General features: G+C 45.3%; 1 protein-coding gene and 1 long non-coding RNA gene across 3 annotated transcripts in view; one reads left to right on the forward strand and one right to left on the reverse strand.

Moving 5' to 3' along the window:
- LOC309355338 overlaps nt 1-26948 on the forward strand; it is a 75290-nt gene that overhangs the window by 35358 nt on the left and 12984 nt on the right. For both annotated transcript variants that reach the window (XR_014162500.1, XR_014162501.1), the window contains exon 3: nt 23656-23689. This is a non-coding gene — a long non-coding RNA (uncharacterized lncRNA). The remainder of the gene's footprint in view (nt 1-23655; nt 23690-26948) is intronic.
- Nucleotides 1071-26856, reverse strand: CACNG8 (calcium voltage-gated channel auxiliary subunit gamma 8). Its single transcript, XM_081886054.1, has 5 exons — nt 26348-26856; nt 16177-17510; nt 11752-11835; nt 5365-5505; nt 1071-4609 (listed from the first exon to the last, which is right to left on the reverse strand). Exons 2-5 carry the CDS (start codon nt 16397-16399, stop codon nt 3966-3968), a joined length of 1092 nt encoding a protein of 363 aa, XP_081742180.1. The 5' UTR covers nt 16400-17510; nt 26348-26856; the 3' UTR covers nt 1071-3965.

Raw genomic sequence — 26948 nt, forward strand, 5'->3', positions numbered from 1 at the left:
TTATGTTTGAATACAACTGGATGCCAGGCGGATAAAACCTTTGAGAACTGCACTGATACTAACCAATTTTGCATCATGGTTCCAGAGATCACGGAGCTGGTTACCGTCTATGTTTGGATACAACTGGGTGCCATTTTGAATCTTTCAGGAAACTGCCCCAATGTCAACCATCGTTTTCAAAATTGGATTATTATTATTATTTCGTTTCTTCAAATTCCCAAACAGTGCCGATCATGAGGCTGCTAGCGAGTTCTAGCTCAGGAGCAGGGAACATATTCTTTGACTGCAGAAGGCATCAGGCCCCATCCCTATGACTGCCTGCAGCAGCAAGTGGTGTGAATTGTCTCCGCTGGAGAGCCACTGCCAGTCAGAGTGTCAAGGGGAAGGCCGAAGCTCAGTGGTAGAACATTGCTTTGTGTGCAGGAGGTTGCAGGTTCAGTCCCTGGTGTCTCCAGATAGAAATGGGGAAAGATTCCTGCCTGAAACCTTGGGTTAGTGGATTAGTGCGCCTCTTTCCTTTTCTCCCACAGTTCAAACATGTCCTGACAGCAAGCTTGTTGCCAAACATAAGGAAGAGATGACACCCAAAGGAAATACAGACCACAGAGTGGGAGAGACCGAGAGCTGCCTATGAGCTAGAACCTCCAGATGTTGCTGGACTGCAGTTGCCATTGGACATGCTGGCTGAGCCCAAGAGTATCTAGAGGGCCACAAGTTCCCCGTCCCTACTCTAGTGCAAAGAAGGGGGGGTCAACCTTTTCAAAATCCCCAGAATGCAGACTTGATGAACAGTGGGGCTAATATATTTAATGCACATTATTCCCCCACCAAAGAACCCCAGGAACTGTTAAGGGTGCCGGGAATTGTAGCTCTGTGGTGGGTAAACTACAGTTCCCATTGATCTTTTGGGGAAGCCATGTACTTTAAATGCATGGGGCAGATGCAGCCCATGTGTCTGTGATCTCCTCTAGAAAGCAGCTCTGTAGTTAATAATAAGGTAGCAATGCCTCCTTTTGTGACATAAGTCATTTTGGCTGTGTCCCTTCCCCTCAGTAACAACCTCCCCTGGACATATTTTCATAGGACTTTATTTGAAAGGTAGATTCCAGTAAAAATCCATGCATTTTTTTGTTGTTGTTATGACAGACAGACTGTTGTTTTTATTTGTATTGTTTCCCCCCCCCCCTTCCTCTTGCTTTATTCACCAGTAAGTAGCACAATCAAGTGGACTTTGCCCCTCTGAAAAAAAAATGTTCTTGTATTTTTGTCTTTTTTTTAATATGAAACCCACTTTTATACAGAAAAAAATTAGAACAGGTGAGGCTTTTCCACTGAAAGGTTTTCTTTCTCATTGCACATTTTAAAACGTACACTTTTCCCCTCAAATTTTAAATTGTTCATCCTCTCACATTACCACAAAAAAAGGAAAAAAAGCCCACCTCCTTACACAATTCTAAGCGGCCCCCCCTCTGAAAAAAACTATACACTTTCATTTAAACAAATGAGGGGGGGAAATACTACTTCTTAAAAGGCAGGAAGAAACAGTAAAGAGACAATCACAGTTTCTAACTGTTTTTCAGACATGGCTTTCCCATAAGATTAGCTACTGAAAGACGAGAGTGTAGTAGTCTCTGACAACCCTCTTACCAAGCAATATTTCTATTACCCAAGCACTTAATTGTTTTGAAGTTTTAACACATTGTCTTTGACAATAAGGCTAAATCAAACCGTGCTGTATTCAGGGATCCTTGAATTCTTCATAGGTTGACCCTTAATTCTTCAGTCGGAGAATTTCAAACCAAAATTCTTGACCTGAATTTGATGTCAGCTGATTTATTAGCCAGACAGTAAGCATGCTTAATCAGAACGAAGTCCTACCGCTTCTCATTGTGCTTAGCTTCCTACTAAGTGTGTTTAAGGTGGCAATAGTCTGCACCACCCTTTCCAAAGTCATTTTGGTTTGGTTATACAATTTGGTTAGAGTTTTATTTTAACATATATATATTTGCCGAATGTGAGACATTCTGTTCCGGTTTTATTCTCATTCATGGAGAAAGAGAAGTGGAAATCGGGTGGCTGTCTTGTCATTTTTTACGTTTAGTTTTTGATTTCTGCCTTCTCTTCCCCTTCCCCATTAATGGTGAAATATATCCATTTTGTTAACATCTATTTATTGTAACTCTTCCCTGAGTCCATGTTTTAGGGTTGCTATAAAAATAAATAGTGTGGTTCTGATCTGACACCCCTGCTGCCAGTGCTGCCAGGGTAGGCCTTAATTAACCTGGCACTGTAGTTACAGTCTCCCCTTCGGCTCTTGCTGCAGATGCAGGATATGTGAGTCCAACCCCCGAGAAAAGCAGTCAGTAAAACTAGTTTCTGGGAGATTATGTTTTCTAAGGAGATGGAAAGGGGTATACATTATACATTGGGCCACTCGGGATCTTGCGGCCCCCGGTCGAAAAAGGAAATCCATCTGGATCGGCAGTGAGGATCTGCAGACCCGTTTCTGCATGCAGAAGGGGAGCAAAGTCGAGCATGGTTCAGGATCAGGATACCAGGATTGTAAAACCGATTGCTTGCCAGTTGGCACAAGTTCCGCTGGGGAAATAGTAATCCCACTGTTGTTTAAAAAAACAAAACCAACCAACGTAAATCAACCAAGTCCTAAGAAACTTCACAATCATTTTGTTCGTCTTCTCATATATATGTGTGGTTTTTTGTTGTTGTTTATATCTATCTATCTATATCTATCTATTTATATATTTATAATACATGTAAAAATTCTCCCTAGGATGCTGAATTGGGGGTGGGGGTAGGTAGGGATGAGCAGAAGTGTAATCCATTTCTATTTTTACTTCTTGTTTCATTTTAAAAGTTCTTCTTCCCAATATCGAAAAGAAGATTAAAAAAGGGGGATCTATCTATCTATCTATTAAATGGACGAGACAAACAAATAAAGTCAGTAATGACTGGTTGATTATCATTTCAATGGGCAAGGGGTGCCTGTGTAAATAGCAGGGACCCTCTCCTCCCTAGAGACCTCTTCATCTCAGGAAGAGCTATGGCTCAGTGTTAGAGATGGGCTGGAAACTGAAAAAAGACTTCAGCCATACATGTACTAGAAGGAGATTGAAGCAAAGCCTAGCGGATTAGAAATACTTCTAAAAGCCACCAGGGGGCAGTCGGTCCTTTTGGATTTTAAAACACCTTCCCCGCCCTTAAAAAAAAAAAAATATTCTGGCACTGTGTTTTGGCACAAACTTTTTTGTCAGCCCTTAATTAAGCTGCAGTGAAGGAGAAGAGAGGATTCCCTTATACCCGCTGAGGAACAAAACACCCTCTTGATCCACACTGCAGCCCCAAATTTGGCACAGTACGCTGTGGAAGCCATCTTGTAAGAGGCTTACGAGTGGAGGAGCCAGGGTCTTCAAAACATATACACGCACACGGACGTCCCTTTCAGATTCTGAATCTGGCTGCCCATTAGAGATCTTAACCAAGTAGGCAAGGAAAACTATCCTCCTTCCTCAAGCACCCCTGAGACACAACAGCATCCCCTCTTCTCCATCCCAATGTGGGGTGGGGAAAAGTAGTCCATCTAGGTTATCCTTGAGGTGCCTGTTTTGAAAGGACAATGGTGTTTGGTTTAAGTGTCTCTTAAGCTGTAGGAATGGCTGATCCCTGTCACTTCATTCATGAAAGCCCCCTGGTGAGCATACTCCTCCGCTACTTTGCCCTCCCCCAAGGTGTGAGGTGTGAATTTGGGTTCTATTGGCGGGTTAGAAAAAAGGAAAGCAATGCGAGTTCATGGATGGATGAGGGAAGGGAGGGAGGGGAGGAAGGAAATGCATGGATGGATTGTTTTCTCGCTTTGCAACTTTCTGACTCTCCCAACCTACTCTCTCAGCTGTGTCTTCTCTTCATCTTTCCTCCTCCCTATGCCCCCTCCTCCCTTAACTCCATCCCTACACTGGCGTTGTCTTCCTGTTGAGCGTGTTGGTGTTGGAGGAGGTGTCTTTGCCCAGGGTGCCAGTCGCCCCCGCTACACCAGGCCCAGTCACTGTGACGGTGACACCAGGGTCCTTGGGGAAGGTGTTGTGCAGCTGCAAGAACCCACCACCACTGCCAGTTGCGGCGGACGCAGCCGCGCCCGTCGATGCCGTTTCGCTGGCACCGCCGTAGAGCGAGCTGACGTTGGCTTTGGAAGGGTCCCTCGATAGTGTGTACATGGAGATGTCAGTGGAAGGGAAGCCTTTGAGGCCCACTGGCGAGGTTTCTCGAGACTGCGATGGCTCGGTGGAGCGGGAGCTGGAGCGTGACCGGCGGCGGTATCGGAAACGGTAGCTGGGCAGGCGCAAGATGGCCGACGACGAGGAAGATGGGTTTTTCAGTAGCTCCGTGCGGCTCTTGCAATGGGCTTCCCGGTTCTTCTCGATGTATATGTTGACGGCCAGGACTCCAATCATCTCGGCCAGGATGAAGGAAAGGCCACCAAAATAAAAGGACCAGCCGTAGGAGTAGTAGCTCTTCTTCTCGTCGTCGCGTTTTGTGCCAGGGTCTCCGGCATTGGCTGAGATGTAGACGATGACACCGATGATGTTACTGAGGCCTGAGGAGTTGTGGAAATAAAGAACAGTGAAATGAGGGAGGCTGTGGGGTGGGCAGGTAGAGAAGGCAGGTGACTCACTGCATATGGATATGGGTTAGAGAAAGATGAAAGCGGGAGGGAAAATGGTGGCAGTGAATGGATACGTCAGGAGTTGTCAAGGCTCGAACTGGGAGCTCCTGGCTCCGTACACAGCTGCCCTATATGTTGAGACGCTGAGACACTGTAGCTGCACTGGCCTAAATCCGCCTCTGGTAGGATAAGCAGGAAGAGAAAGGAAAGATGAGGGAATGGGTAAGAAGGTTGAGGTATATAGTTGTGAAGTTGTAGATGCATGCATGAAGTGATAAAGGAAGTGGTATAGATTGGCAGAGAAATAAGCTGTGTACACATATCCAGCTTAAAACACAGCTAGGTTGTTCTTTTCACCAGTTCAGATTGAAACTGGTTTGAGGGGGGGGGAATGCACTGAAATGCAGCATTTCATAAGAAATGGAAGAATTGATACAGATTGTGGCTTACATCATGTGTATACCTCTTCCCAAAGCAGTATTGGGAACATCTGGATGCAAAGCAAATGGGAGTGTATACACAGCTATAGACTGGGGGGTAAAGTTTTTGGTGGATCTCTGTCTGTCTGTCTGTCTGTCTGTCTGTCTCTCTCTCTCTCTCTGTTGTGTGTGTGAACTGACCACTGAATAGACACACGCATGGAACTACACTAGAGAACCAGAGAGGGATTCTTTACCCCCACTCACCTGCAGCAACAAATAGGATGCCGGCACCTAGGATGATGTTGCGCTTGGACTTGTAGACACGGCTGGCAGCCACGCAGAACCCTCCCAGCAATAGCAAGATTGCACTTAGAATGGGGAAGATGCTTGAGGCTCGCACCACACCTGTGGGAAGGGGAAGGTAGGTTGGAGGAGATTACAATGCAGGAAATAATAGATGTCTGAGAGCAGAGCTCTCTCCACATAGAGAACTAGTCTCTCAGGGTGTGTTCTGAACCAGCCTTCCTCATCCTGACATGCTAGTTTTCTATGTATACAGGATTTCTTCAGAAAAAATCTAGAGGGAAAGAAGTATTTGATGGTGCAGTCTGTACCTTCACTCTGAAATGGTGGAATCCAGCAAGGTCAACGCTACAAGATTCTGCCGATAGTTTGTTTTACATAAGTAATGCCTAAATCAATCCACAGCCTCTCTAGAGCCAACTTCATTTACCTGCCTGGCTTTATTGGTTGTAACACAGCATTGATGACTTGTGGCTACTGAGCTATGACACACCCTGTGTGCCTGTGTGTGGGCTGGAGAAGCTGTTGGAAACTGATGTGGGAAATGCTTCCTGTCGAAAGGTTAAAGATGTTGTTCATATTAATTATCTCCCCCACAACGCTTTGGAAGGAGAGGTTGAAATTTTTGTAATTCACCTTGGACCAGTGCCTTGCCACAGTAATGGACTGGATGAGAGCCAGTAAACTGAAGCTCAATCCGGAAAAGACAAAGGCACTCTTAGTGGGTGGCTTCCTAGACTGGGTGGATGGGAGACCGCCTGACCTTGAGGGGGTTACATTCCCTTTTAAGGAGCGAGTATGTAGCTTTGGGGTGCTCCTGGATCCATTACTGTCACTGTCAGGTGGCCTCGGTGGTATGGAGTGCCTTTGTCTGGTGGCCCGATTACGCCCCTATCTGGACAGTAGTAGACTGACTTCTGTGGCCTACGCGCCAGTAACCTCTAGGTTGGATTACTGCAGTGTTATTCAAAGGGCTGCCTCCGAAGGTGGTTTGGAAACTTCAGCTAGTGCAAAATTCAACAACCAGGTTGCTCACCAGAACAAGACCATTTGAACCTATAACGCTGATCTTGGATCGGCTGCACTTCCTGGCAGTTTTTGGGTCCATTCTTCAGGACCTCAATACCTGAAGAACCACCTCTCCTCATACCAACACTGGCCCGGACTCTGCACCTGTCATCCAAGGCCCTCCTCTATGTCCTCCCTCCCCAAAATGTTTGGAGGGTGGCAACATGAGAAAGGGCCTTCTCTGTGGTGGCTCTCCATCTGTGGAATGCTCTCCCCAGAGAGGCTCGCCTGGCACCACCATTACATGTCTTTAGGCATCAGGCAAAAACATTTATTTTTACCCAGGCCTCTGGCCATTAAAAATCTATTGCCTGTTAAATGGGGGGGGCTGTTATTATGATTGTTTTATTATTACGCTATGTATTATGCTGTTATTATTATGCTGCATAAATTATGTTCTTAATGTTGTACACCACCCTGAGATCTTTGGATAAAGGGTGGTATATAACTTGAATATAAATAATTAGGCTTGAGCCACCTCTTAGAGTTGCACATAGAACACTTGACTGTCCAATCACATTCCCTGAATCCATTCCCCACACTTCTTCCCTCCTGGCATTCCCTTAGCATGTGGCCATTTTTAATAAATCATCCTGTCCCACAAAGAAAAGCAACAATCAAACCCCACTGGAAGCAGACCTTGCATACCTGCCAACATTTCACAAGTGAAAATGTAAAGGACACGCTTGTAACACTCTGATTCTCATAGAAAGATTTACCGCCTCACCACTGTAAGCCCCTTTATTATATGTTGATGAAGGCTCTACTCTACCTCCTGTGTTCTGCATTTATTTTAAAGTCAGAGCTCTTAAACTGCAGCAGGAGAAGGGGCAGGCTGTACACTACATGGTGCCTTAGTGGTCATGCACAGACATATGTTTGCAGATACTCTAGTTGTTCTTATTTGCCATAGGTCATCCCTGATTTTTTTATTTTTGTACTCTTCCATCACAAATCGCAATCTTTTCTTTCCTTCCGTCCTTTTTCTTTATTTTCCTTTTTGGCCTCTTGGGGATGTCTTGTTGGTTTCTGAGTGTGAGAGAACTGTCAGCCTTTGAAATTCGGCTCTCTTCCTGGAATCTCTAGAGGTTTCATGTCAGAGTGAACAGTGAATACATCGTGTTGCTTTTCAATGCATGTGCATGCATGCAAGGGTACGATGCAGTGTGCAGCCAGCTGTTCCACACACTGCAGCTGCTGAGGTATATTTTGAAATGTTGGTAACTTATTGTTATGACAATTATTATTATTTTTCATTCAATTCCGTTTCAATTGTTTGTACATCACATACTTTTTAAAAAATCCCTAGCTTTAACCAAGTGAGCAAGCAGTCTCCCAGCTATTAAATCTGTGTTAAGGGGCGGGCAAGTAAATGATTAAAGTAAGCAAGTCAATGACCAGGGCTTTCAGCAATGTTGTCATGGGAGGGAGGGTGGCTCAGACAGCTATCCTTGGTATGAGAGCTGGGGTGGAATAAGCATGTCCCTATTTTTGTCTGTGAAAATTGTTGGGAGAGTATGTGCTTGCGTGCTAGAGACAAAATGTATCTTACCCCTCACTCAGATATTTAAATGTCATGGGGGCCTCAGGAGGGAGACGAACCTTGATGGACAACAATATTAGTATATTTCACACATACTTTAGGCATCCTCAAAAGCTAGAAGGGCTGGCTTACCACATTGGCCTGGTTCACACATAATGCTAAGCTGCAGTCTATTTAACTGTTTTATTAAACCATGGCTTAGCATTAGGTTTAAACAGTGTCACAGTGACTGAACAATGTGGCGGGTTTTGGGCCATGGTTTCACTGATGGAGGAAGGCGGGTGCGGGAGGTGCAGTGCGCACCGGATGTCAGCCGTGAGGGCGGTTGATCGCCGCGCCAACCCCACCCCACGCTCGCTGTGTGGGCGGTGCCCCTGGATGCTCACCGTGCAGGCAGCTAGCGCCCCCCCCCCCATGGTCGCCGGGCGGACGGCTAGCCCTGCCCCTGTGCTGCTCTGGGTGCCGGGGCAGCTAGCTTCACCCCTGCACAGTTTGTAGCCATGGTTTGTGGTTGGTATACAAACCCTTCTTTGTTTTTACTGTGACACTTTTCCATGGTTTGTTTGGCCGCTGCACTCCAGATGCTCACCAAACTACCAGGCCAGGGTAATTGGAAAACAAACCAAATTTGGGGGGAACAAGCCATGGTTTGTTTGACCATCTTTGGGACAAATTGTGGATAACTCATGGTTTGTTAAACGAGCCACAGCTTAGTCTTATGTGAACCAGGTCACTGTGAAGTACTACACCTACAGAGAGAGGGAGGGCATAAGTCCAAAATCCAAAATTACCTAACCGCACCACTGCAATAGGGGCAGCAGTTTAACAGCGATAAGGTCCAGAAAAAAGAAGGTACTGCCTCTGATTAAGAGAGACAGGGAGCAGCATATGATAATTTTTTTCAGAGTAGAAGAGTAGATTTACTTATGCGCAAGTGACTCTATCCTAACTCATGTCAAATCAGAATGGATTTTCAGAGGGACAACCAAGAGAACTCTCTTGCCGCCAGGGCTAATGTCAGTTCCAAAATGTGAACTTCTGTGTCTCAGCTGTTACAGGCATTGGAAAGGAGGAAGGCTAATCTGTCCTGCATTGTTTTTGGTTTAAAGGGGAATGTGAAATGGCTGCTCCTCTTTCCCTTTGAAAAATATCAGGGTATTATTTTAAAATATGTATTATTTATTTATTTTAAATCATCTGTAGGCACAGGCCTGATGGAGCTGTTTAAGCGAAAGGTGAGGACTTCTGAGAAGAAGGAACTGTGTTAAGAGCACCTGCCAGAAAAGATTGTCATTCATAAATTCTTGGCTAATCTTTAATTGAAAAGATGAGAGTAAAAAGTAGTAAAACTATTAAGATGACATTGGCTTGCAGATAGAGAAGCGCCTCTGAAATTGCTTTGGTCATGAAGAACACCCATGTTGGGCAACAAGGATTTGCCTTTGAGCACCCAATCCTAGAAATGTACATGGGATATTTGTACCCATCACTGGCCTGAAGGCTCCTTCTCCCCCACCTCCCTCTCACCACTGCAAAAGACTTGCTGTCCATGTTAGTGTTTAGGGGCGAAATTATTCTGGACAAATATCTGCACCAATTTTTGTCATCCCCAAAAGTGTACCATAAGTGTGCTGTTTGAATCAAAGCTTTCATGAACTGAACTAGCCTTGCTATCTGGCTTTTGGTCAGAGGAGGTGAGATACAGGAGGTCTCTGAATAAGATCTTCCATATGTGTTTTCTTGTTGTTGTTGTTATTATTATTGTTGTGGTGGTAGTTATTAAATTTATTACCTGCCCTTCATCAGCAAGTCCCATGGTGGGTTACAACAATATAGAATTCAGAATTAAAAACAGGTAAAACAGAATACAAGAATAGGATGGGCCTTGAAAACATACACCTCAGGTATCAAAGGCACTATTTGGTGTCAAAGACACAATTTGGATTAGGACCTGAGGTCAGTTTTGTGTCTCCAGCAGTGGCCAATGAGATGCCCCTGGAAATCTCATCTAGATGGAGGCTGTAACCTGCTTTGGGATGGAACTATCCCCCGCCCCCTGGCTGATGCCCCTGCCCCTGCCTGAAAAATAAAATTCACAGCCTGAGAGTACTCCTAGATCCAGTTGGACGTCTGTCACCAGAAACTCTTTTCACCTGTTTGGCTGGTTTGCAAGCTGTGTCCCTACTGAGAGGAGGTGGATCTGGCCTCAGTTTCCCATGCACTAGTTACTTACAGACTGGCCTGTTCCATTGTTCTCTACAGGAGAACAATGCAGCTTGGAATTGGTATAAAACCCAGTTGCCAGGATGCTTGGTAGGAGCAGTGCAGCTGAACCATATGCAACTTACCGTATACGACCTCAAACGCAGTAGTTTCCAATCAGTGTTCAAGGGTCAGTTTAAAGTGCTGATTAATAGCTTGGTCTCAGAACATTTAGGGCCTTAAAGATTATCTTTATATTTGCCCATATGAACCTGTCTAGGCTTAGATCAGCCAGGGAGACTTTGCTCGCTGGCACACCATTAGCAAAGATTTGATTGGTGGGCACCACGGACAAAGCCTTCTCAGCAGCAGCACTACTGTTGTGGCATTCTCTCACAGGGAAGGTCTAACAAACTCCTTCCCTTCCCACTTTTAGACAGTGCTTGAATATGATTGACAGCACTGCGTTTTGCTGGTTTTGAATGCTCCCATGTTTTTCTATTTTTGTGCTCTACTTGATTTCTAATATTGTATGGTATTGTTGTTATAATTATTTTTCTTTGGATATAAGTCACTTTGGAAAGTTGGTTTGGCAAAAGGGGTATAAATTAATTAAATAAAAATAAATAGACAGATAAATAAACAGAAACAAGGAGATAACTATCTATGGCCACAGGCTCCAAGCGCCTGGTAATCTGAGCTGTATTGCTTCTGAATATGGAGGATGCAGTTAGCTGTCATGGTTGATACCATTCCCCCATGAATGTCTAATCCTTTTGCATGAATGACCTCCTGAGGGCTAATGTTACTTATATGCAAGCACACAGGCATCTCTCTCTCTCTCTCTCTCTCTCTCTCTCTCTCTCTCTCTCTCTCTCTCTCTCTCTCTCTCTCATCTCCTTCTGACCAGGCAGTTTGCATTTAAATTTACACCTACATATGTGAATCAAGGCAGCACCCCACCCTTTCCTTTAGAAAGTCTCATGAAAAAATGTAAATGATATTCAGGGCAGGGAGGAATACTTTCTTTTTTGCAGTTGCTTTTGCAAATTCCAGCCCTGCATTTGGTATTTACCTGGCGGGGGTGGGGTGGGGGATGCAAGAAGCCGCTCAGCAGAACTGATGGGGAATCCTTGGCATTTCTGACACAGCTGCGTCTACCCTGCCCCTGCCTCTTTATAACTTGTCAGTAATCCCCAGCATGGAGAACCGATGAGTGAACTCCTTCTCTGCAACATGGCAGACTCAAAGGAATCCATAGCACTGAGAAGCAACTCCCTTTTGCAGTGCAGTAACCCCCCCCCCCGGAAACCACAATATTTGATGCAACCCCCCCCCCCCTTTTGATACGTAGGAGTTGCTGTCCATCTCCAGCTAAATCGTGAGGGCGGCTTCTGTATCTCAGCCCCAGCAACCTCTGACACTGAGATTCAGTGGTATTCAAACTCTGTTTCCCCTGGTAACGGAGAACAGTAGAGACACATTACTGCCGAGGCCAAGGCAGGGGAATGAATAAGCCCCCTATTTATACGTACGTAGGAGGTATTCCGCGCTGTCGTGATCGTAGTCTGTGTCCTCTGGAAAATGGTTGATTTTCACGCACACCCCTCGCTTTAGCCCTAGAGCAGAGGGAGACAGAGATGACCAGCATTCAAAGCAGTTCTGTGAACGTGGCTTGAGCTCAGAGCAACGTTTTTTGGTGCATCTCCTGGTAATTGGCTCCAACTTTCTTGGATTTTCCGTGACACACAATGTTCCCTACCAAATCCCAAGCTCTTACAAAATCTCAGCGCAGTCTGCCAAGCCCCATTTCTCAAGGCAGGCCCAGCCACTATAAAGCGCTACCTCATAGGAACATAAGAAACTGCCTTCTATTGAGTCAGACAACAAATCCATCTAGCTCGGTATTGTATATGCTGGTCAGGGTTTCAGACCAAAGTTTTTCTTAGTCCTATTTGGAGATGCCAGGAATTGAACCCAGGACTTTCTGAGTGTAAGGCCGATGCACCACTGAGATATTGCCCTTCCCAAGAAGCCACCTAGAGCACCTAGGAGCACTGGGGACCTTCTTCAGGTCTAGAGTGGTAGGTTACCATAGTCACCAACAGTGCTCTGGTAGTCCCCCAATAAGCTGAGTTACGACTGCCTAGTTGTAAGACCTATACCAGGCTTCCTCAACCTCGGCCGTCCAGATGTTTTGGCCTACAACTCCCATGATCCCTAGCTAGAAGCACCAGTGGTCAGGGATGATGGGAATCATGGTCTCAAAACATCTGGAGGACTGAGGTTGAGGAAGCCTGACGTTTATGGTGGTTGCCAGCTCATTCGGGAAAGGTGTCTAAACTTTAAGGCACAGTGCGAGTCTCCACTTCATTCTCGAGATGTGGTGATGGTCAGTGTCTTGGGTGGATTTAAGAAGGGATGCATACTTTCACAGGTGACAGTTCTATCAATGGCTATCCAGCCACTATGACTAAATAAAAGAGTCATATTTATGTGTGCCATTCACTAAAGGTAGGGAGGGTTATTATCTTTGCATTCTGCTTTTGGGCTCTTCTGAGCTGTCTGCTTGGTTGCTATGGGAAGCAGGATGCTGGATTAAATGGTTCTGTGGTCCATCAGGACCCTTCTGGTGTCAGCCTTCACCAGACCTGGTGGTCTCCATATGTTTGGGGCCATTGACCCTGCCTGTTCTCCTTTCTACACCAGGCCTTGTTGTCCTGTGCTGCTGAGGCATTCAGTCAGATAGAAGCAGGCCTATCACTATGATATCACATTTAAATGGCACTGAATTTAGTGCTATGTTTCTCCTAACAATCTCACAGTGCCCATTCCCAATGGAAAAGGCAATAGCAGGCAGCATGGTTGCACCAGCAGGAGTTTGGATGTTTGTCTCTTTTTAATTTACGGTAATTTTTAAAATTCTTGTGCTTTAGTGCAAAAAAAGAGAAGCAAAAAAGGAATGAACATTAAAAAAAACAACCCAGAAAAAGGTGAATGACAGCCTGTTTAAAAAGTAATGAGGGAAGGAAGGCGCTGCATTGCAAGTAGGGATAAAATAAAAAATTCAATTTTCTTTCTGTTTTGCCGAGAAACTACCCAGTGAACCAAAAGACAATTACTCTTTGAAATGTACATTTCTCTGAATTTTGAAATGCTGTTCCACATAATATGCACAAAAAGCATATATGGCAAACAAAAAAATCATTATATTAAGGGGAAATAGCTTGTACAAATATGTGTATTAGACAAAAATGCATAAAAAATAAGTATTTTAGGAGAAATGTGCAAAATGAAGCTGACAATTTTTTCCCCTGAGGACTAAAAATATATTCAGGTTGATGCAGAAACTGAATTTAAGACTGTAAAAATGAGAAACAGAGAGAACCCAAATTGGACAGTTTCATCCATCCTTAGCTGCTGGCCCTGTAATGATGGAAGCGTAGGAAGCCAATGCAGGCAAAAATCTTGCTAATGAGCAGCTTGATGAGGAAAAGGGCGGGGGCTGAAATTAGTCTCCCCCTCTGGAGCTGATAATCTGCATCATTCCAACCTTTCTGAAAAGTCTCTGGAATTCAGGTACGAGTGGTAGGTAGTGACAGTGTAATGAAGGAATGCAGAGGCAAGTCATGCAGAGCTGAGGGGCTTCACCAACTCTGTCATCATGTGCATCACAGATTGTAGGCCATGCCAGGTGGGTCCCAAGTGGATCTGGTGAGCTGGAAGGGACCCTGAGGATAACCTAGTCCAGGCATAGGCAAACTCGGCCCTCCAGATATTTTTAGGACTACAGCTCCCATCATCCTTGACCACTGGTGCTGTTAGGTAGGGGTGATGGGAGCTGTAGTCCCAAAACATCTGGAGGGCTGAGTTTGCCTATGCCTGATCTATGCCTGCATATTCCATGCAGGAATATGCAGTTATCCCATATTGAACCTGCAACCTCAGTATATCAACACCATGCTCTAATCCACTGAGCTATCAGTGATTCTGTTTAGGGTCAGAGATATCACCACAAGCCGTGACTCTATAAAACCAGAGCACCAACAAGGGATTTCCTCTCAGTACGAACAGGGCTTCAGAGGCTTATTTAGGGCCACAGCAGGAGAGGGAAACAGCTAGTGTGGAAGGACCCTAATTTTGCTCCGTGGGGTGTAGCAGCATGAGCAGGAGGAAGAGGGCAAGGGGCGCAAACACCTGCAAACCTCTGAGCGTTTAAAGGCTTTCTTTTTCTTGGCGAGAACCTGGGATCTTTGTGTGGGCAACATGGCAGCCTGTTTACTGTTATGTGGGTAGAGTGAGGAATTCTAGAGCAAGGAGAGAGCTTCATAACAGCAACAATATGTACTTGATTGCTGTTGATGTTATGCCCATTGTGACAGGCAGGATTGTGGTGGGATTATAGACAGCAAGGGCCACATGGGGGAGGAGAAATGGGGCAGTGTTTTGCCCTCACTGCAGCTGTATCTCCAAGGACAGTGCTTAGGTTTTCTTTTGTAAGATTGCATGCTTTCCCAGTTACATAGGAGAAAGCAAAGGGGCACACTCCGGATTAGGGACTAATCCTGCTCCCTGCCCCTGGTGACCCCACCCATTAAGAATCAAGCCTACTCCTCGCTCCTTTGCTCCATTGTGTATTCTGTTCCTTGGGCACAAGTGTGGCTGAATGGTGGGACAATGGGATGCAATGTTGGCGACTGGCTTTTAGACTATATCTATATAGACAGATTCTTTCATTGCTGTTCCAGCTGCCTTCCTCTCATCCTGTCTCATCAACTGAATCTCTCAGTCAACAGCTGCTAGGCCATACTATTGGATATTGGGTTGCTGCCAAGCTTGCAGCTTAAGTTTGGAATTGTCATCCTTTGTCTCAATTGTGTTTTACAGAGAATCCAGATATTATTGCCAGCTTGTTGCATTCCGGTGTTTTCTTCAGAACCAATTTGTATTATTTGTATTCATTTATGCAATAAAACTGCTGCGTCAGCCTGTCTGGTGTGGAGCAGGAAACCATTAAACTTTTCTGAGCTACTGTGCCTTTAGTTAGAAGCCTCTGTCTTGTGGCTTCTGCCTCTTAATTGCTTCCCATTCAGCATGGCTGGTGAATTGCCCTGTAATTAGCCAGATTCTATTCCCTGTAAATGCCCGGGGGGGGGGGGATTGATTACTGGTATCCTCTCATATTTTCTTCCTCTTTTCTTATTGTGAAATAACTTTATTTTACAATACGGAAGACAAAATAATGAGGGGAATTAGTAATCAAACCCTCCCACCCCACAGGGTAGGAACTCACTAATTAAGAGCAATTAAGAGGATTCATAGTTAATACTGCTGACACATTACATAGGAAGCAATTAGAGGTAGAAGCTGCAAGGAGAATTTTAGAATCGTAGAAGAGTTGGAAGGTACCCTTAGGGTCATTTAGTCCAACCCCCTGTGATGCAGGAAGCTTCCAAGTAAAGTTGCAGGGGGGTGTCTGCTGAATCAAGCTTACGTAACATTTTGCAACAATCTTAGCCACGAGCAGAACCACCACCTGAATTTTCTTTCATGCTAAGTGGGGGAAAGCAGTGTCTCAGCAGTACTAAACAGCCCTTGTGTGTAGATGCCCTTCATTTTTAATCAGCACTGAACTACAAAGATTTATGCCTCAGGACCTAGGCCCAATACTTTTCTCACAAGTTCTTTCAACTAGTTTCATTTCCTCTTCTTCCAGCCTTTTCTCATGCTAGATGAATCGTACACTAAGGGCTTCTCCCTGGTCGCATCTTTGTTATTATTTGCTCCAGCTTGGTGTACTGTCCTACAATTCTCCTGTCTCCCTCTCCTTATTTTCCAGTGTTTCCCCCCTAAACTTGCTTTGCAGAGAGGGTCTTAAGGTTCCTGGCCAGTGGCCACCCCTGAAACCTATCCCAGAACTTTATTGAATGGATTAACAACGATTGGACTGCGCCCCTCACCTTCTAAGCAGCATATCCTCCAGAGGCCTGAATGGGTAAGCCCTCCAGGATCTTTCTTGTCCTTCTGGGGGGTTTCCTCAGTAGATATGTTGGTGGTATTGCAGATGAAGGCACGGGCATACAGCCAGTAATCTGTGCCAATGGCGATGATCATGAGGCCAAAGGCTGCAAAGGCCCCCACAGTGGTGAGCAGAATCTGGACACCTTTCTCACACCAGACCATCCTCTCCTCATTCCAGCGTTTAAGTGACTCCAGCTTGGCGGCAAGAAAGAAAACTGGGAGTGGTGATGAAAAATAGTGGTGGTGATGCTTTCAAGGAAGCAGGTGATGAGTGCCTTGTCTGTTGTGGTCGGCTTCCTCTTCCAGTGGGCAGAATCTAAAAGCACAAGAGCTTTTGGAAAATGGCACCAGGGGAATATTGTCTTTCACCAAGTTCAGTGTGTAGAAGAAACCAGGATATAATATGGGCTGGGAAGGTTGTCCTACAACTGTTGCAAAACCCTGGGGAACCCTGTGAAGAACACAATCAGAGCTCCTTCTGAATTGCTTCTGACGATTAGATTCTCTTGGAAGTGCTCTCTTCAGATATTCTGTGGAATATCTAGTTGGACTTCAATATAAGTTTTCAGAGAAGGTGCGGTAATTTTTGGAGAATAGCTGGGAATTTTATGGATGGTTTCTGAGGAAATTCTGGAGATCTGTCAGACAAGTTCCCTCTGGAGGCCACAGTCAGAAGATGAAGGCTTGGGTAGCAGTTGGAAATAGCCAGGGGAGGATAACTGAAGAGTTTCTGGGTCACTGTTGTGCAAATCCTGAAGAGCAGGTAGAAAAACCTCTGGGAGTCTTCATCTGGATTGCATCTAGATGCCTATTGGTGGAGTACTGGAAGGCTACTATGGAATATCTAGGTACCTACTGGAGATTTTCTGCAAGCTTGCAAGAGCCTTTCTGGAGGTGTACTAAATTACAACTGGAGAGCTACTAGAGATTGCTGGGGGGAAATCTGGATTGCCTCTAGCTTCTTCTTCTTCTTCTTCTTGGACTTTCAAATATATTTTGTGGTAAAATTCTGTTTCTTCTTAATATGCAGCTTCAGCAAGTTTCAGGGAAGCCTAGAAATGTTTCCCGTTTCTTTATGCCAAGTTTACTTGACTTCCTTTTTTTTAAAATGTGCTTGTCCTCTGTTTCTTCCTTTCGGGTTTCTCTGAGTTTGGGAGACTTTGAGTTTCAGCTTCTGCTCTTCAGTTTGAGGCACACGTCGGTTTATGTGGATCGCTTGATCTCTCTGACTCAACTTGACATGGAGCCAACTAGCTGTGTGACTTAATGATTTCTGGGCAAAGGGGAGGAAATGAAGAGAGACAGAAAAAAAGAAGAAATTGAGTAAAGACATGCAGAGGGGGAAAGCTTTTAGCCCAATCCCTGATACCTTGATGTTCACTGCAGGTATTCTGGTCCTCAGATAAACTATTTTTTATTTATTTTATTTATTTTATAAATTATTATTCATTAAATAAATCAATAGTTCATCTAGTGATATGCACTCCTATCCTTATCACTAGTGGACTTGGTGGTTTACAATAACAAAACCCGCAACAACTGCAGAAGCAGGAGAAATTGAGTGTAAAAATAATATAGGCACCTGTAAACGGTAAAAGGCAATGAAAAGGGCCTCAGCCATTAGTCAAAGCTATTAAAGGCATTTGATAACAAGACATTATTAATTTAAACAACACAGTTTAAAAGTATATAGTTTGATGAGGTGGTGCTTAAAATGATTCAAGACCGAATTTCCCAGCTTTGTGTCCTCCTTTCACAAACATGTACTTTCCCTCCGCACCATAGGCTAGTTGCCCTCTGATGGGTTCTTCTCAGACTTGTATTTTACTTTCTTTCAAGATTAAAAATGCGGTCATCCAGGGGTGGAGGAAGGGGAGGCGGTGGGGGCAGTCCGCCCTGGGTGTCACCACTGAGGGGGGTGACAAAATGCTGGGCGGCACTCACCGCGGGGCCTGCAGTGTGCCTGAGCCACACGTCTCTCCTGGGAGTGACGCAGTGACTTGAGTGCCCGCAGGCTCCATACTGCCCCACACGGTCCTCCCGCTGCCTCCCCCTCAGCTGTAGGGCGGCTGAGTGGGAGGAGGCAGGCAGACTCCTCGGAGGCCTCGCGGAGCGTCCTACCCCAGCTCACCCCGCCTCATGTGCGGCTGGCCCCACCCCTGGGCGTGCAGGGCACGCGCGCTGCCCCAGGTGCCCAATCGGCTTGCTCCACCGCTGCAGTCATCCCCATAATCAGGATTTTTCTGTGCCTCGTATAGAATCTTCTGTGAAAGGAAGATGGACTCACAGTCCCTATCACCCTGGCTGCGCACACACACACGCACACCAAGAATAGTGTGAACTGCAAGTTACCCCTCACAGAGCTATAATTCCCAGCACCCTCAAGAAAGTACAGTTCCCAGGATTGTATGCAGGTGGGGGCATGTGCTTTAACTGAGTGGTATATTCGCAGCCCATATCTAATTTGGCCCACAGAGAGCAGGTGAAGAGGCAAACTTCCTTCTGGGTGGTTCCATATCTCAGAGGTGGATTTAGGGGAGCGTGATCAGTTCGCCTGCGCTTGGTGCCAGGCCAAGAGGGGGCCGCAGGGTCCCCTGCGACAGTGACCTACAACAGAAGGCAAGAGGCTGGGGAGGCACTGAATTTTGGCGTTGCACAAGACGTTGCTGAAATTTGAAAGCCCAAACTCCGCCACAGGATTTCTAATTGCAAATTGGCGTGTGTGTGTGTGTGTCATATGAATAACTGCTTCCCTCATACTGCATATACATCTGTTTGTGGGAAACATGCCCACAGCCACACTGCTTTTTATGGGGATATATGCAGATTAGTTTGAGAGATGGCTTAAACATGCAAACTCCTTTTCAGGCTTTAAGCCAAGAAACATAAAGCGACACTAAAAGGGTGCTTCTCTGTCTAGCATGTGTATAATGAAGATCGTTCACCACTGAATATGCAGGACTACCAATTAGAGTCCTTTCTATCAATTGCAGGTTGGCCAATTGCAAGGGAACATAATTATATTTTTCCAGCTATGTTTATGCAGTGCATACCCAAGCCACTATTTGTCAACGGAATAAAACGAAAAAATATATAACACATCAGGTGGGACCATTTATTTCTTCACTTGCTGGGTGACCAGACACAAGAGACTGCCTCTGATCATGTGCCGAATTCGCAACCATTGAATTGTCATAGCAAGCCCCTATCAGTGGCGTAGCATGGGTTGTCAGCACCCGGGGCAAGGCAAGTAATTTGCACCCCCTAACCCGTGGATTTGCGCCCCCTAACCCTAACCCCCAGATGTTGCGCCCGGTGCGGCCGGCCCCTGCACCCCCCACGCTACGCCACTGGCCCCTATGAATCAGAAGGGGCAGGGATTGGATTTCAGAGAAGAGGTCTGTGGCTTCTGCAGAAATTTAAGCTTATTTTAACTTTAAGTACTTAGTACATGTTTACACCACAGGTGTGAACTGGTTTCACAGTCATTCCCTTTCTGCAAGCCTGGATCTTAGGAGTCTGCGAGATCTCAAACAGAATACTCTGCCCGGTCGCCAAACTAAAATTCCCAGGATCCTTTGGGGGAAGCCATGAATGCTAAGCAGGTATAGAATTGATACAAATTTGAAGTGGACCTGTATACTTGTTAGTTTTGCATGAAGATTGCTGTTCCACTGTGCCTCATCAACACATTGCACCCTTCGAGACTATTGCTGTTTTCAAGAGGGATTCAGTCAACATACTGACCAATTCAGGTTGCAGCATGAAAGATGACTTGGTGCTCCTGTGAAACAAACCTGCTTCCCCCAAAACCACATTTTATTGCAATAAAGAAAATGTCTGCACTGGAAAGTGTGGGATAACATTTGCTTGATGCAATGACATCTAACCTCTATGCAGACAACCAGAATGAATGCTCAATAAATAGCAAATGTCATCTGACGTCCCCATCAACTTTGTGCAAATAGATCAAGGTGTGTGCTCAATAAATAGATTGTCTAGAAGCGACTATTGTGTGAGGATACACCATGCAGGTTTTAAACAAAACTTGGCTTATTTTCTTAATTCCTTTACAGCCGCCTCCACACCCTCAGTATCCTGGAAAGCCCAGTTAACAAAGTTTAAGGGGATGACTAAAAAGCAGTTATTGGCAAGAACTTGCTCACTGGGTGCTAAGTGATCATCTGGCTCCACCTGTAATGATACAGAAGGTATCGGCAAATTTGCAAATAGGCCACACATTTATGAAGCTGAAGTACTAAACAGATGAGATCTAAGGTCTTGCAAGCCAACTGTACAGAAGTGGCCTAAGGCTACACACCATATATGTAAAGCATTCTTCTCTGACAAAGAATCCTGGCAACTATAATTTGCTAAGGGTGCTGGGGATTATAGCTCTGTGAGGTTCCCAGGATTATTTCGGGGAAAGTGTGTGCTTTAATTGGAATTCAGAATTTACCAAAAGAGAAGATTGATCCCAAGCATAGAATATGAGGCATCGTGTTTTAGCTTTTGCACAGATTTAGTAATGTTGCCAACCAAACAGAAAAGGGGAAAGCAATATATTCCACCCTTGTATACCTTGCAGTTCTTACTTTGGGTTCTTCCTCGGACAAGCCCAAATCTCCAGCCTTGTCAACCACTGTGGAGTTTTGCCCAGACCCATCAAAATTTCACAAGTAGCAATGGGAACACATTTAAATCTGCAATGCCTTGAGCAGTGCTATTTTCCAGGGGGGGTGAGTACGCAGGGATACGCATACCCCTAAACATTTTGTGAATCTAAGTTTGGCCTCATTGAGGAGCAGTATTTCAATATGAGTAGGAAAATGAGAAGACACCTAAATATTTTTTTTAGAAAAAAAAGCACTGGCCTTGTGTATATTTTAATGGCAGACAGAAAAGTGAAGAGAGAGCCTTCCCCCAGGATGTGTACACATCATACCTTATCAGTATTGTTATATATTTATTTATATCCCAACTTTCCCCCTCAAGGTGGCTTACAGATAAAATAAAAGCAGCTAAAAACATGGGGTTTTTTTAATAAAAAAAAACACAATTATATTTGCACACCATCTGTATCTCTGAGCAGTGTGAGATTCCAGGGGTTCCAAGTGCTTACCCAGGGTTCAAACTTCTCGGAGTGAGGGACAGCAGAGACTGCAGTGTCTTTAGGATATGTTATTTCTTTATCCTACTACAGAACTGCAATTCCCAGCACCCACTGCAAACTACAGTTCCTAGGGTTCTTTTGTGAGGGTGGGAATGAGTTTTGTATATGATTTAAAGGTATGCTGTGTATACAGTGCCAGACAAATGCTGGGTTTAGCCAACCTAGTTTTTCATTTGAATTACACATGTGCAAGATTCAAGCACCAAAATACAGTGTCACTTATCAAATCAGCGCCCAGGTGTGTTTTTCTTTGCTTTGCTGTTTTTGGCCTCCTATAAATACTAATTTTGGCTGGCAGAGACTAAACTTAATATTGGGGTCATCTTGTACCTGGTTTGACAGCCTTATTGATTTGCTGGGTACTCCGTTACATTGCAGAGAATCCTGGATTCGTATTCTCCAGATTTCTCACATCTACATCTCTTTATCACACCCTGTCTCTCACCCAGTCCCAAAATATTCCGCCCCCATCCCAGACATTCAGAAGACTGCAAGATACAGTTCCCAAGTAAAGATGGATGATAAAACAGCACCAGGGAAACAGACTGATTGGGAATGTGAGCTTCAGTGTTCTCTACCCCAGTAGCAGTCGGGTGCACATGGTTAGAAATTAACTACTGTACAGTAGAATAAAAGGGGCGTGGGTGGCGCTGTGGGTTAAACCACGGAGCCTAGGACTTGCCGATCGGAAGGTCGGTGGTTCGAATCCCCGCGACGGGGTGAGCTCCCGTTGCTCGGTCCCTGCTCATGCCAACCTAGCAGTTCGAAAGCAGGTCAAAGTGCAAGTAGATAAATAGGTACCGCTCCGGCAGGAAGGTAAACAGCCTTTCCGTGTGCTGCTCTGGTTCGCCAGAAGCGGCTTAGTCATGCTGGCCACATGAACCGGAAGTTATACGCCGGCTCTCTCAGCCAATAAAGCGAGATGAGCACCGCAACCCCAGAGTCGGTCACGACTGGACCTAATGGTCAGGGGTCCCTTTACCTTTACTTACAGTAGAATAAGAATAATAAAAGAGAATAATAAACAGACAAACAAACAAACAAACAAACAACAACAATAAACTGGTTACACAATCCTACGCATGTCTGCTTAGAAGTAAGCCCCATTGAATTCACTGGGACATGATGCTTCCAGACAACCTGTTTATTGAGCATTCATCCCGATTTGTCCACAGGGAGACAGAAGATGTTGGCTACTTAATGAGCATTCATTCAGATTTTTTTTTGGGGGGGGGAATGGAGTTGGATGACGAGTCAAAGCAAAGGTTATCTCACCTTTTGCACTGTATTTCCCGATCACCTTCCTTATTGCAAAAAGCCCGATCTTTGGGGAAGGGGCTTTGTTGCACAAGATATCGCAACCAGCAATAATTGTGCTACCTGGATTTGCCGGTACATGGTTGAATCCCGCCTGGAAATAGGGATAAGTCTGGAAGCGCCTTTATTTTCAAGTAAGTGAAATTGGATCCTGGTCTTATATAAGAACCTAAGGTGGGCCTGCTGAATCAGGAAAGTGGCTCATCTTGTCCAGCTTCCTGTTGTCACAGCGGCTGACCAGATGGGAAACGTGCAAGCTGGACTCAAGCGTAACCACCACTCTGCATACCTGTGATTCCTAGCAACTGGTATTCAGAGGCCGCAGGCCTCTGGCAGAGGTGATGGGACATGGCTGTCGGAGCTTGAAAGCCTCTCTTGCTCTCTGTGCCTTTCCTAAAAATTCTGGAAGCCTTGGCTGCCTCCACTAGCCAATATTTTCTGAAAACTACACCAAGCTCGCTACAGCCCTGATGGAGAGAACCCAGGCGTCCTCCTGACTTGAAGGACCTTTCCTGCTGTTTGAGTCTATGGTTCTCTGCTGCACAACTGCTGAATCCAAAGAGTGGTAGCTTATAGCCCCCAAGCCAGCAGTGCCTATTCTCTTGCTAGAGTGCCCTTGATGGGTGGGAAGCAATCTATCCTAACAGTATCCATGGATACCATTTATAAAATATTGGTGAAAGCTTTAACTCCACCCCCACCCCCCCGCCACTAGCTGCCTTGAGGCCTAGAGAATAGTGGAGATGCAGATAAGATAGGCAATGCCATCTTCAGTGACCTTGGAGCCAAATTTGTAAAATAAGGAGTGTGCTTTACCATGGTAGATAACTGAAACATGGAAAGGCTTCAGGAATGGTCTGGTTAATTTTTCACAGCTATGATAGCTGGCTGGGTAAATAGATCTTTTCTTTTTTCTTTCCTTTTCCAGATTGTGCTGAATATTGATACCTGCACTGTTTCTGGTGAGATTTTACTTTATAACTAGTGTGTTCAAGATGCTTTTTCTTTGCCATCTTTTGTCTCACTTGCCTGATAGCATCTGCTTGACACTATATGACCTGACCGATATGGTCAAACCCATCTGAATTTCCGTTTTTTGGGGGGTGGGGGGTGGGGAGTTGCTTTTGTTCAGTTCTTTCAGCTGTCTCATCATGCGACTCATTCAGCCATTTTGTTTGCTAGGTAAGAACTTTGCTTGGGAAAGATAAAGAAAAAGAAAGAAAGAAAAATTTACATCTGGTTTAGAGAGCCTTGGACGCAGGAGGAATTTGATGGGCAGATGGCTCATTTGGGGATGAATGAATGAATGAATGAGTATATGTCTGGGTGTAGGTAGTTAGGTGAATGAATAGATGGAGGAGGGAAAGTGAGGTAGGTCGACTGGCTGGTGAGGGTTTATGAATGGATGGAGTGTAGGTTTTGGAATGGCTGGATAGATACAGGAAGATGAATGGATACTACCAGGAGAGGCACTAGGGGTGCTAATGGAAAGAGGGGTAGAATGTTTTAATTCATAGGATGTTATGTTTAAAGATCAACTGGTTAACTAGTAGATGGGTTGGTAGAATATGTTTATGGTGAAAGATGGTTGAGTTAAGAGTTGAACAAGATAGAGAAAGACTTGACCTTATTGTCCTAATAGGAGCCTAAGTAACATCCATCAGTTTTCTGTATCCTTTTCATTGATGGAGGTTTCTCTTGTACCATCTGCCCAGCCATCAATAATAATAATAATAATAATAATAATAACAGCAGTAGTATGGTAATATATAATCTGCTTTACTTGGGCTGCTTACAATGGCCCCATATAATAGAGCGGAATCATAGTAAAGCACAATATCGGAGTAAAACAAATACTGTAACTACAACGGGAATTGAGAAACTGAACAAGGGTTTCAAAACAACCACCCCCAAGACATCTGATAAGCAAATGCAACACACTTCTCCTTATTCAAGGTGATGCTCTAAACGCCTTTCTCAGTCAAAAGGTCTTGCACATGACCTTCCCCCCCCCCAGCTCTTCTCTGTTTCTTCCTGCCCAGAGTCAACTGTATCAGCAGGTTCAAAATCTCTAGTCAAAAGCCACTTCCAACTGCCACTTTGAAGACTATGCAAGCTCAGAAATGCTGAGGACTGAGACCCATATTATACAGCTGGTTCTGAATCCAAGGCCCTCTAGACTGGACAATCAAGCACCCAGATAGACTCTAGAAGTACTGGTAGGTAGGTTTCTTTACCTGCTAGGTGCAGCTCCCCTCTCACATAGGACCCTGGAGACTCCCCCCTCACCCCCGCCATCTTAACCTAATGTAAATCTGTATAACCCTTTCTTTCCAAGAGAAGCCAGGAGTTCTGCCTTTCAGCGTTGGAACACTCCCTGTTGTAAGCCACAGGACTTGACTTCCTTTATGCAGAACCCAGGAATCCCAGGAAGGAAAGCCAGGAAGGGCTCCCCACGTCCCACTATCAAAACCCCTCTCCTTCTTTTACAGGGACTTTGATGCTTTGCATTTTCCATCCCCCCACCCCCCCAATATTCTGGTGATTCTTCTAACATGAAAATCTCTCTTGTCAGTGGCAAATGGCCAGATGGGAGATGGATCTGAACCCTGGAAAGCCAAATTGGCATTTTGTTGGGGTGTGCGTAGCCCCCCCTATTGCAGAATAAGGCCTTAACCTTTGCAGCCAAACTCTTGGAAAGGTGGTCTGCGGTGATGATACCTTTCCCCCCATCTTCTTATTAAAGGCATGGCTGGTTCAAAGCCTCAATGCAAAATGCCGGGAAGAGCTGGCACCTGAGTGGCAGCACCGTGCACAGTTCAACCTAACACTGACATGGGCATCTCTTCCTTTGCTTGATTTCCTCCAAGCCCTCCCTACTGAATTCCCCATTCATTCAACAGCTGCTCCCAATCGGCAGTTCTTTTCAGTAAGGCCAAAAAAACCCAGCATCGTTGGAAATTTCAACCAGCCTCCCCTCGTCCGCCCCCACTCCCCAGTATTCTCAAGCCATGCTGCCATTCCCAACATGTGTATGTTTTTTTCCTTGTCTCCCAAAACAGGGGGAAAGGGGGAAGTGTAAGAAAATAAAAGAGGGGGAAAATACAATGCAAAAACCTGGCTGGTATACAATTCAAACCCACCTCCAATGTCTTGTTTCCCCCTCTTCCACATGCAAGCCTGTGTGTGCAAGCAGTAAAGGTGGAGGGAAATTCACCAAAAGAAAGAAATCCACAGGAGAGGGACACCAAAGTATGGTGCCAAGGGAAATTTATTCCAGCAGATCTGTTGCATATATGCTTTAGCAAAGGCAGTCCGGAGGTGGACATCACCTGAAGCGAAGAGGGAAAAGGCAGTGCCTGGGAGGACCAGAAATTCATTCTAGCAACTGGGGAGTTGTGGATTTATTCCTTGGTGCATGAGAGAGAATCATGACACAGTTGTAAAATCCTTCTCTTGTAAATCACAGGCATATTCCACCACCCCCACCCCCAGCTCCTGAATGTCTTGCACGTATATCTTTTGCAGAACAAGGGGGGAATATTGATAGAGACAGACAGACAGACAAGGGAGAGAGAGAGAGAGAGAGAGAGAGAGAGCGCTAGAGCTAGCAGGCTTACCTTGCAAAAAAAAGGGGGGTCTGTTTTCCAAAGGTGTCACACGCTGGGGGTGGTGAGAGACAGCTTCTCTTTTTGTCCCCCCACCTAGCAGTGGGTTGTTGGTGGCACCAGCCAGAGAAGATTCTGCGAAATGGCGTTTTATATCGAGGGGTATTTTGCTGTATAGGAGAGAGATGCTAGCATGCTGTTATTATGTCATTGGGAGAAACCATTGGACGAAGGAAAAAAAGAAGCAGCAAGCGAAAGAGGCTGGTTAAAGGAACGGAGAGGCATATGGGGTTGGGATGTGTGTATGTAGGGGAGGGGAGGATGGGGGGGCTGTGTGATGCCAGAGCGTTGTTAGGCATTGTGTGTGTGTGTGTGTTTCTGCATTGGGCCGCCACGCATACCAGAATGGATTGCTTACTGTGTGTTGTGTGGATGGATCACTTGAGCATTTTTGGGAGCTGCAGTGTTTGTGTGTGTGTGATGAGCAAACAGTGGGGCTTGGGGTGGTGTCACACAAGTGTTGTTGTGAGCGTTGTTGTTGTACATATGCATCCTTCTTTTCTGTGCTGCAACCCCTCCCTACACAGTATATTCGGAGCTATAACATGACAAG

The sequence above is a fragment of the Podarcis melisellensis genome, assembly GCF_964234715.1.
Source record: "Podarcis melisellensis genome assembly, chromosome: 13".
Classification (NCBI taxonomy): Eukaryota; Metazoa; Chordata; class Lepidosauria; order Squamata; family Lacertidae; genus Podarcis; species Podarcis melisellensis.